This window comes from Procambarus clarkii, chromosome 42 (assembly GCF_040958095.1).
Source record: "Procambarus clarkii isolate CNS0578487 chromosome 42, FALCON_Pclarkii_2.0, whole genome shotgun sequence".
NCBI lineage: Eukaryota > Metazoa > Arthropoda > Malacostraca > Decapoda > Cambaridae > Procambarus > Procambarus clarkii.
The window spans coordinates 703,812-715,186 of NC_091191.1; the positions used below are offsets into that span (position 1 = coordinate 703,812).

An 11,375-nucleotide genomic window follows, 5' to 3' on the forward strand; every position below is an offset into this window, starting at 1 on the left:
ATCCTCCCCGGCCAGGATACGAACCCATGACATAGCGCTCGCGGAACGCCAGGCGAGTGTCTTACCACTACACCACGGAGACTTGGCAATGTAATGCATTTTATAGACATTTACAAAATAGGTAATTCACTAACATAAATAAAATTAAAAAAAAAATCCTTTTCAGTCGCGCTATGTAGGACTCGCCAATCAGAATGTCTCTGAAGCCCTTGCTTGAGAACACCTCTGGAGTGTTATGCGGTGAACAGAATCCCAGAGATCGAAGAACAGTCTTACAATTCCTGAGTGGTACCATTACTGCAATCTGTCCTCATCAATAAAGGTCAAAATCTTATTCATAAAGCATCTAATCCCCTAGTTTATAAGTAAAACAAACATTGCACACGACTCACAACTGATAATGTTTGAACTATTTTCGAACAATGCTTTGCTCACAACCTCTGTTTGATCGCACCTGAGCAAATGCTTCACCCACATACAAATGCAGGCGATGAGTCACAATAACGTGGCTGAAGTATGTTGACCAGACCACACACTAGAAGATGAAGGGACGACGACGTTTCGGTCCGTCCTGGACCATTCTCAAGTCGATCAAACCATTCGACTTGAGAATGGTCCTGGACGGACCGGAACGTCGTCGTCCCTTCACCTTCTAGTGTGCGGTCTGGTCTACAAATACAAATAATTGCCAACAGAGCCTAGCCTAACCTCAGGGCGGGCTCGGGGAGTAGAATAACTCCTGAAACTCTCTTTAGGTAATCTAAACACTTAACCCAACCTAATTTAGGTCTAACTATACACCAAATTCTAACATATATTATTAATTTATATTTGAGAATGACTCAGTTTTGAAAACACAATACAGTAAAAGCTATTAAAGTGCTTTTGGGTTGACTGTAACTTGTTAGAATATAGCTTGGGGATAGATTGTATTGCGGAGCTGCCTTGACTGTATCCTGGGCCAGATTCAGTTACGCAAGCACTTACGAACCTGTACATCTTTTCTCAATCTTTGGTGGCTTTGTTTACAATTATTTAACAGTAAATGAGCTCCGAAGCACCAGGAAGCTGTTTATAACAATAACAACAGTTGATTGGAAAGTTTACATGCTTGTAAACTGTTTACTAAATGCAACCAAACCCATCAAAGACTGAGTAAAGATGTACACGTTCGTAAGTATTTGCGTAACTGCTTCGTGAATCTAACCACAGGTCCCTTATTTACTAAATATATTTGTAAATCCTTATTTCTGTCCCTCTTATACCAGAAGATGAGAGCCAGGCATGCACAGCACATCTGGGTTGATCTGTAATCTTTCCCAGGAACTCCATCCTCTTGAGTAAAAGCTCCGCAGTTACCAATTTGAGAGAATGAGAGCGCTAATTAATTGATCACTCGTGGAAGGGTTAATTGCACTCTAGTGCAACAGTGATGTGCCCTTAACTCTTCCTCTCCTTTGTGCCTTAATAAAATGGCAGGTTATTAGCTATTTAAATGACGTTATCATTAATCTAATTTCTAGGTGGGAACGGCAGTACTCCTTACTGTTGACGGGATCAAAAATTGGTTTCCTTTGCGTTTCTTTGACGCACGTTCGAATCCTCGTCACGGCCCTTGTGGATTTCCCGCCAAACACACACCGAAACTGCGACGTTGGTACAACGTTCGAACAAGTTTTAACACCTCCTAACCAGTTATAACAACCAATATAGCAAGTTGTAACAACGTTCTAATACGTCATAAACACGTTAAGCCAAGATGTAACAACTTTATTACAAGTTGTAACAAGCGGAAAATAGAGACAGTTTCGGTTTGTGTTTCCAGGGTTGTTCCTTTTCATGCTTGACTGACTCGTGTTCAATTGTAAACAATGTTTAGCCAACCATGACGCTGCCAGACTGACCCAGCGTCTCCCAGCTCCGTAACTCAAACCAGAAATAATTTGATATCTTTACACTATAACAAATATTGTAAACATATATCTAGGGACAAATAGAATAGTAACACTTACATTTGTACACAAATTATAGTTTCTGATTGATTTAATAACGTGATGAGAGTTCAGTTTCATGACGGAAACCTTTGAATTTTTGCAAGTGTTCGTAACTCAGTGCAACACTGAGGCCATGGTGTTCGTAACTCAGTGCAACATTGAGACCATGGTGTTCGTAACTCAGTGCAACACTGAAGCCATGGTGTTCGTAACTCAGTGCAACATTGAGACCATGGTGTTCGTAACTCAGTGCAACACTGAGGCCATGGTGTTCGTAACTCAGTGAAACATTGAGGCCATGGTGTTCGTAACTCAGTGCAACATTGAGGCCATGGTGTTCGTAACTCAGTGCAACATTGAGACCATGGTGTTCGTAACTCAGTGCAACATTGAGACCATGGTGTTCGTAACTCAGTGCAACATTGAGGCCATGGTGTTCGTAACTCAGTGCAACATTGAGACCATGGTGTTCGTAACTCAGTGCAACATTGAGACCATGGTGTTCGTAACTCAGTGCAACATTGAGGCCATGGTGTTCGTAACTCAGTGCAACATTGAGACCATGGTGGTCGTAACTCAGTGCAACATTGAGACCATGGTGTTCGTAACTCAGTGCAACATTGAGGCCATGGTGTTCGTAACTCAGTGCAACATTGAGACCATGGTGTTCGTAACTCAGTGCAACATTGAGACCATGGTGTTCGTAACTCAGTGCAACATTGAGACCATGGTGTTCGTAACTCAGTGCAACATTGAGGCCATGGTGTTCGTAACTCAGTGCAACATTGAGGCCATGGTGTTCGTAACTCAGTGCAACATTGAGACCATGGTGTTCGTAACTCAGTGCAACATTGAGACCATGGTGTTCGTAACTCAGTGCAACATTGAGACCATGGAGTTCGTAACTCAGTGCAACATTGAGACCATGGAGTTCGTAACTCAGTGCAACACTGAGGCCATGGTGTTCGTAACTCAGTGCAACATTGAGACCATGGTGTTCGTAACTCAGTGCAACATTGAGGCCATGGTGTTCGTAACTCAGTGCAACATTGAGACCATGGTGTTCGTAACTCAGTGCAACATTGAGACCATGGTGTTCGTAACTCAGTGCAACATTGAGGCCATGGTGTTCGTAACTCAGTGCAACACTGAGGCCATGGTGTTCGTAACTCAGTGCAACATTGAGACCATGGTGTTCGTAACTCAGTGCAACATTGAGACCATGGTGTTCGTAACTCAGTGCAACATTGAGACCATGGAGTTCGTAACTCAGTGCAACATTGAGACCATGGAGTTCGTAACTCAGTGCAACACTGAGGCCATGGTGTTCATAACTCAGTGCAACATTGAGACCATGGTGTTCGTAACTCAGTGCAACACTGAGGCCATGGTGTTCGTAACTCAGTGCAACATTGAGACCATGGTGTTCGTAACTCAGTGCAACATTGAGACCATGGTGTTCGTAACTCAGTGCAACATTGAGACCATGGAGTTCGTAACTCAGTGCAACATTGAGACCATGGAGTTCGTAACTCAGTGCAACATTGAGACCATGGAGTTCGTAACTCAATGCAACATTGAGACCATGGTGCTCCTAACTCAGGGTGTAATAGAGCACAAGGTATGATAAAAGTGTTATGAAGCACTATAAAACACCTCTGAAGTATGGCAACAGTGTCGGGAGTATGGCAACAGTGTCAGAGGTATGGCAACAGTGTCAGAGGTATGGCAACAGTGTCAGAGGTATGGCAACAGTGTCACGGGGTATGGCAACAGTGTCAGAGGTATGGCAACAGTGTCAGGGGGTATGGCAACAGTGTCAGAGGTATGGCAACAGTGTCAGAGGGTATGGCAACAGTGTCAGGGGGTATGGCAACAGTGTCAGAGGATATGGCAACAGCGTCAGGGGGTATGGCAACAGTGTCAGAGGGTATGGCAACAGTGTCAGGGGGTATGGCAACAGTGTCAGAGGGTATGGCAACAGTGTCGGGAGTATGGCAACAGTGTCAGAGGTATGGCAACAGTGTCATAGACACAACACGGAATGGTAACATTTGGCATGAAATATTTATTTCAGAAAGGGGACCCACCGTGCAAATTGCCATGGTCGTGCCCTTGGCGGCCATGTTGGGGAGAGAGAGGGGAAGGCCGCCCCCTGGAAGGTGGTGAGGGGAAGGGAAGGGAAGGGGACGGGAAGAGGGGAAACACGAGGGTTTAAGGGAAGGAAGAATGCAAGCAATAGAAGAGTAATGGGAAAGTTATGACAGTTAATGGTCCTTACGGGCAGATTATGGGTTCTAAACCTAACAGTTCAACTTATCACTCAAAAGTGTCTGCATCTAAAATTTTAATATAGTTATTTTGTAAGGTTAGTTATGTGTTCTATAATATGGGAGTGAAAGGAGGGAGAATACAGAGTGAAACAAGCTGTTGTAGGGTACTGGTGGCAGGGTACTGGTGGCAGGGTACCGGTGGCAGGGTACTGGTGGCAGGGTACTGGTAGCAGGGTACTGATGGCAGGGTACTGGTGGCAGGGTACTGGTGGCAGGGGTACTGGTGGCAGGGGTACTGGTGGCAGGGGTACTGGTGGCAGGGTACTAGTGGCAAGGGTACTGGTAGCAGGGTACTGGTGGCAGGGTACTGGTGGCAGGGGTACTGATAGCAGGGTACTGGTGGCAGGGTACTGGTGGCAGGGGTACTGGTGGCAGGGTACTGGTGGCAGGGGTACTGGTGGCAGGGTACTGGTGGCAGGGTACTGGTGGCAGGGTACTGGTGGCAGGGTACTGGTAGCAGGGTACTGGTGGCAGGGTACTGGTGGCAGGGGTACTGGTGGCAGGAGTATCACTGTCCACTGCTGAGGAAACAATATAGCTAAAAAACTAATTTAAATATTCCTTTGCCTAGTATAGCGTATATATATATATATATATATATATATATATATATATATATATATATATATATATATATATATATATATATATATATATATATATATTGGTGTATACTGGCAGCCGGTTTTCTTTCAAACATGTTTCATTGAATATGACCGCATATTCTGTATTTATTATTTTCTGGTTTAGGGCTTCTATCCCTCTAACTATTTTCTTAGCATCAGGGCTTAATTGAAATAGGAGTTCTCCAAAACTCATTTTCGTACTTTTAAGGTGAAGAAAAGAAGTGATTTACAATAGAGTGTATTACACTTATTTGTATAATTTGCACGACGTTTCGAACCTCCATGGTTCATTCTCAAGTGAACAGATCTTACAATACTAGTTGATTTTATACCCGCATTAGGTCAGGTGATAATACAATGAAGGTGAAAACATGGGGGGATACATAAGGGATAAACATAGGGGCTGCAGAAGGCTTATTGGCCCATACGAGGCATCTCCTATCTAAACACAAAGATTAATCCAGTGTAATTGGCCTGTTATGTTGGACATTGTTTTCTGTGTTGGCATCGATATGTTCTTGTCTTGTCCTTACTCTCGCCCTGATGCTAAGAAAATAGTTAGAGGGATAGAAGCCCTAAACCAGAAAATAATAAATACAGAATATGCGGTCATATTCAATGAAAATATATATATATATATATATATATATATATATATATATATATATATATATATATATATATATATGTATATATATATATATATATATATATATATATATATATATATATATATATATATATATATATATATATGTATATATATATATATATATATATATATATATATATATATATATATATATATATATATATATATATACTATATGAGGCCTATGATATCGTGTATTTTACTAGAGACTAAGTTAGGTTAGGTTAGGTTAGGTTAGGTTAGGTTAGGTTAGGTTAGATTAGTTCCTAGATTTATGTTGCGATTAAAAACCTTTCCTGTTTAGCCCAAATATAATGATACAAGTCAACTCTCTGGTGGTCCATCACTACATATTGGTCATTTCGGACGAAAATGCCAACTATATGAGTATTTTCGTTTGGAAGAACAGGTCTGTAACGTGGTTGTTATCTTTGTAGTGATATTATGACCTGAAGTACGTTGGGTGACCTGGAACGATGGGGTCAAGGTGTGACCTGGGGTCAGGGGGTCAAACACTTTTACTTAGGGTGTCTGAAAGCCAAACACAAGAAATCAACAATGATGGCACTCCTGGTGCCTGTAAATCCCCCCCGCCCACCACCACCACCACTTTTATGTGGCATTCTAACACTTACAATATCCACCTTAACACTTATAAGTCAATCTCCTAACTCTTATTGGCCAATCCTAACTCTTGGTAAGCAGCCCTAATCCCCCTACTGAATATTCCTAACTATTATTAGGTTCTGGGTACTCCCTATAAGGCATCCCTCACTCAACTCTATAGTGCACCCTCTCCCTTATAAAGCACCCCTCTCCCCATATACGTCCTTAACAAGGACATTCTCCATGCAAATTGGCCACTACTGCCCAATTAGTGGGGCCACTGTCTACTCCTGCCCGGCACTTGAGCCGAGTGGAGAGCGGTGGTGGGGTTTGGCGTGGCTTGGGGTCATGGTGGGGGAGGTGGGGTCATGGTGGGGGAAGCTGGGGTCATGGTGGGGGAAGCTGGGGTCATGGTGGGGGAAGGTGGGGTCATGGTGGGGGGAGCTGGGGGTGGTGAGGGTGGGGACGTGGGCTGGGAGTATTGTGAACCATGTCACGTGATTGTAAGGGTAGTTTGTGTGTGTGTGGGGGGGGGGCAGAGGGGTTTGTTTGTGGTGGAGGCAGTGCTAGATGATGGCTAGCGGTGCGTGTGGTTGTTGATTGTCATGGTTAGTGGACAAATTGATGGTTGATTGGCACGGTTACTTGTGCTATAGATGGTTGGTTGTGGTGGTGTGCATGAACGTATGTATGTAAATATAAGTTCGTGTGCGTTATGTGAAAACGCTCACGATCAAGCGGGATTCGAGCCCGAGTCTTTGTAAATACAAGGCGCACACACTACCACGCGAGACAGGTTGAGTTGCAAAAGTTACAAGAACGACTGGTAAGCAGCCAAGACAACAGCACCACTGGTATGGTGTCTAGACAATGGAACCATTGGTATTGCGGCAAGACAAGGGGCGCCTCTTGTACGTTCCCCACGCAAATTGATTGCTTTCGAGCACTTCTCGAGCAGTGCCTCGCTCATTTCCCGTGTGCCAAGAGCCCTTTGAAGTATTCATGCTGTGAACACAACAAATCACTTCCGGAAACACCTAACCTAACTTGCTCTAACCTCACCTCACCTCACCTAACCTAACCTTGTTTCTATATTCCAAGTGCAGTTGTAAATCCTTTACCATGTACTGTAAAACTAGTATTGGCCAACAACACCAAAATAAGGGAACTAACTTTACCTAACCTAACCTAACCTAACCTAACCTAACCTAACCTAACCTAACCTAAGTTGGCTGCAGCTTGCTCGAATATTGCCTGATTGTGTTGTTGTCGTGTTCGGTACGTTAATGAAGCGTTACTGAAAATATATGCAAATGAGAACAAGATGAGATCAATGATGCAATACTGGGAAGTAACTAACTTTAATAATTGGTTGTAACTTGCCTCAAGTTAGGAACCTAGCTCCCCCCCCCCCTCAATACTGCTGACCTCACTCTTTAATACATCACGTTCAACAACTAGACTAGTGTTAACTAGTGTATGTCCTGGTACTGAAACTGTTATATGTAGCAATGTTCTGGTCCTGGTAAAATGTATGATACAACTCAGATGATTACGTTAATGGCATACAAATCATTTGAAGGTTGAGAGCCGGGGCCAACGAGCTGAAGCTCAACCCTAGCAAACACAGCTGGGTGAGTGCCAGTGTGTTAGTAGTCCACACACACGCACGCACACCCTCTCACTCACTCACTCTCTCACTCACTCACTCACTCACACACTATAGAGCCCAGTAGGCTCAGGAATCTGTACACCAGTTGATTGACAGTTGAGAGGCGGGACCAAAGAGCCAAAGCTCAACCCCCGCAAGTAACAAATAGGTGAGTACAAATAGGTGAGTACTGTTACGAACTCGGATTCAGCGTCCGTGCCTGGAGCAGTGACAAACACGCCATCTGTGGGTCAGCTCCCGAAACCCCCGCCAAACGAACGACGACACCTAGTGAGGACAGCGTGTACTGGCCTCGAGGACCAGTTTCCAGTCTGGTTCAGCGCTCAACACCGCCGCTCCTGACCTCTGGTGAGGTGGTGCTCCGACGACAGCGCCATCTAGGGAGTGGATATGTCGGGCGTTTGTATCTGAGCCTGTGAGTGTGGTGTATTAGTGTCCCGGTTATTAATGACGTGTCTGCTTACAGAGCCGACCTGGGACCACTGAGTTGATGGTGGAGTCAGTCTACCCGAGGCAGCCAGTCTCCATACAGTGAAGTTTGCTGCAGCTGTCGTGACGTCGTCCCCCCGGAAGAACACTGTGGTGTGTTAAGCCTGCCAGTGGAGTGGCAGTGGAAGGATTTACCCGGGACCGACGGTTGGAGACGATAATCCACTGGGGTATTGAGGACAGGAGGGTGATTGGTGATATCACACGAGACTCCTGTCTAGGGCGTACCCCTTTTATCGTTCGTGGAGTGGCCGTACCAGCCTTGGTGGCTCAGTACCTGCCAGCAGACCTGCTGGACGTGTGGTTGACGGCCTCCACGACGGTGCCCCCAGTGGACCTGTGTTGTGGCTGACCTGTGGCCAGGGTAGACTCGGCGTTCTCAGAGGACACGTCTTGAGGCCACGAAGTAAGCACCGCGGACTCAGCACCTAGTTTCGAGGATCCATAGTCTCCAGCAGAAGACTACAGTGTTGATCCCCTTGTAAAGTGTTAATACCCCTCCCCCTTGTGTACTCTATTATTTTATATATTTAAATGGTGATGGTTATATTATATTATATTAAGTTCTTACCTTTCTTTCCCTACTCCCTTTAAGTTACTTGCGTCCCGGATCGCATCCCTTGATAGCCTCTACTGGCTTGGGGCCGGATACTTATATCTTCCTCTAACAACATCAGAGTGAGAACCCCGTTGCGTCCCGAGAGGGCCGTAACATAATTGGCATCCCCAGCGGGATTCGACCCCTTGTTAAGTATGTTTGACAGGGGTGGTGAAGTGGCGTAATCCCTGTATATAATTCCCCCTGTGTGACGATTGTGACGTTATACGTCCTGTGCGGTGCTCAGAGTGACTAAGCGCGATATTGTGCAGTGCGGTGCTCGCTGTGATTAAGCGATTAAGTGCAATATTGCCTAGTGCGGTGCTCAGTGATTTAGTGTAATATTATAGAGCGAAGTGTTCGCTTGGACTCAGTGCAATATTGTAGAGCGAAGTGTTCGCTTGGACTCAGTGCAATATTGGGTAGTGCGGTGCCCGAAGTGATTACGTGCAATATTGGCAAGTGCAGTGTTTGGTGCGATAAAGTGCAATATTGACGTAGAACAGTGCTCGGTGTGTTAAGTGCTCGTTAAGTGTTCCACCTGTGACAATGGCAGACAAAGCTACCATTGACGATCTGGACGAGGTTCAGGCTTTTCTGAACAGAGAAGATTGTCTTGCCAGATTAAAATATCTGAGTAAACCAGAGCTTGTACTAGTGAGCGCCTACCTGGAGATCAAGATCCGTGCCAGTGATTCCCGTGTGGAGATCTTGTCCAAGGTTCACCGGCACCTGAAGGCAGAAGAGAAACAGGGAAGCGAGACTCCTAGTACAAGGGAAGGTGAGGAAATAGCTTTCACGGAAAAGGAAGATAAGGGCAGTGACATTGACAGTGATGCAGGTGAGCTTAATATCAGCTTCCTAACTGTCAAGATGCGTGCCTTGGAAATCAATCGAGAAATAGAATGGAAGAAATTAGAAATGGAACGAGAGAGACAAGATAAAGAAATGGAGATGAAAGAAAAAGAATTGGCGATGAGGCATTTAGAATTAGAAAGAGAAGAGAAACGAGAGAGAGAAGAGAGAGAAAGAGAAGAAAGAAGAGAAGAACGAGAAAGAGAAGAGAAACGAGAAAGAGAAGAACGAGAAAGAGAAGAGAGACGAGAGAGAGAAGAACGAGAAAGAGAAGAGAGACGAGAGAGAGAAGAACGAGAACGAGAGAGAGAAGAACGAGAACGAGAGAGAGAAGAACGAGAGCGAGAAAGAGAGGAACGAGACAGACAAGAACAACGAGACAAAGAGGAAAGAGAGAGACGACATGAACTAGAAGTTTTGCGATTAGGCGGTGGTCGGAGACAAACAACGGACACCAGTAGCTTCGATCCGGTACGCAACATCAAAATGGTCCCCAAATTCCATGAGAAGGAAGTGTCAAAATTCTTTGCAGCCTTCGAGAAAGTCGCTGCCTCTTTGGAGTGGCCAAGGGAGAATTGGGCCATCATGATACAGTCAGTCTTGACTGGGAAGGCCCAAATCGCCTACTCTACGTTATCCCTTGACGACTCCAGCGATTATGACAAGGTGAAGAAAGTTGTGCTCATGGCTTACCAATTGGTACCTGAGGCTTATAGGCAAAAGTTCAGAAACCTGAAGAAGACCTCAGAGCACACTTTTACCGAATTCGCCACGATCAAGGAGCGACTTTTCCAGGAATGGTGTGCCTCTCGGAAGGTGGAGACCAGGGAAGACCTCGAACAGCTGATTCTGCTCGAAGACTTCAAGGATTGTTTGTCTGGAGACCTCAAGACATACTTAGAAGAGCAGCAGGTAGAGACCTTGAGTGCAGCAGCCACCATGGCTGAAGAGTACATCCTGACTCATAGGCCGTCTGCTAAGTACGTCCCAAGGAATTACCAGCGCCGGTTCGACAGACCTCATGATGAAGAAGAAAGACCCGTCCCACAAAGTGCTAAGAAGACGCCCCCAAGTAGCCCCCGAAGAACAAGTCCTAGCAGTCCGAAGCACCGGAGCCCGAGGAGGAATATGGTGTGCTGGACTTGTGGGCAGAAAGGGCATATAGCTGCTAGGTGCCGAGGCAGAAGAGGTGGCAGCGCACGTAGGGAGGTGATGATGATGAGCTGTGTTACACCACCAGTAAGAAACCAGTCTACGACGACGCAGGAAGGACCAAGTTTGCTGGCCCCTCACACTTCATCCGGGTATGTAACGAGTGATCATACTGGTAGATCAATTGTAGTGCTCAGAGATAGTGGAGCAGCCCAGTCCCTGATCGTGAAGAGCTCGTTACCCGAGGGAGTAAGTGTGGGTGGGAGACCAGAGGTGATCCTGGTTGGGTTTCCTAGGACGCAGTACATCGCCCCCCTAGTGCCAGTACATCTTGATTCGCCTTATTTCAGCGGCACATGTGAGTTGGCAGTAGTCGATACCCTCCCTGTGGCTGGGAT

The 11,375-nt window shown here is 45.5% G+C and overlaps 1 protein-coding gene across 1 annotated transcript; it reads left to right on the forward strand.

Moving 5' to 3' along the window:
• The first annotated feature begins 2,292 nt into the window (after nt 1-2,292).
• LOC138373328 (uncharacterized) lies at nt 2,293-3,621 on the forward strand. The gene has a single exon (XM_069339520.1). It carries the CDS (start codon nt 2,293-2,295, stop codon nt 3,619-3,621), a length of 1,329 nt encoding a protein of 442 aa, XP_069195621.1.
• The last annotated feature ends 7,754 nt before the right edge of the window (nt 3,622-11,375 follow it).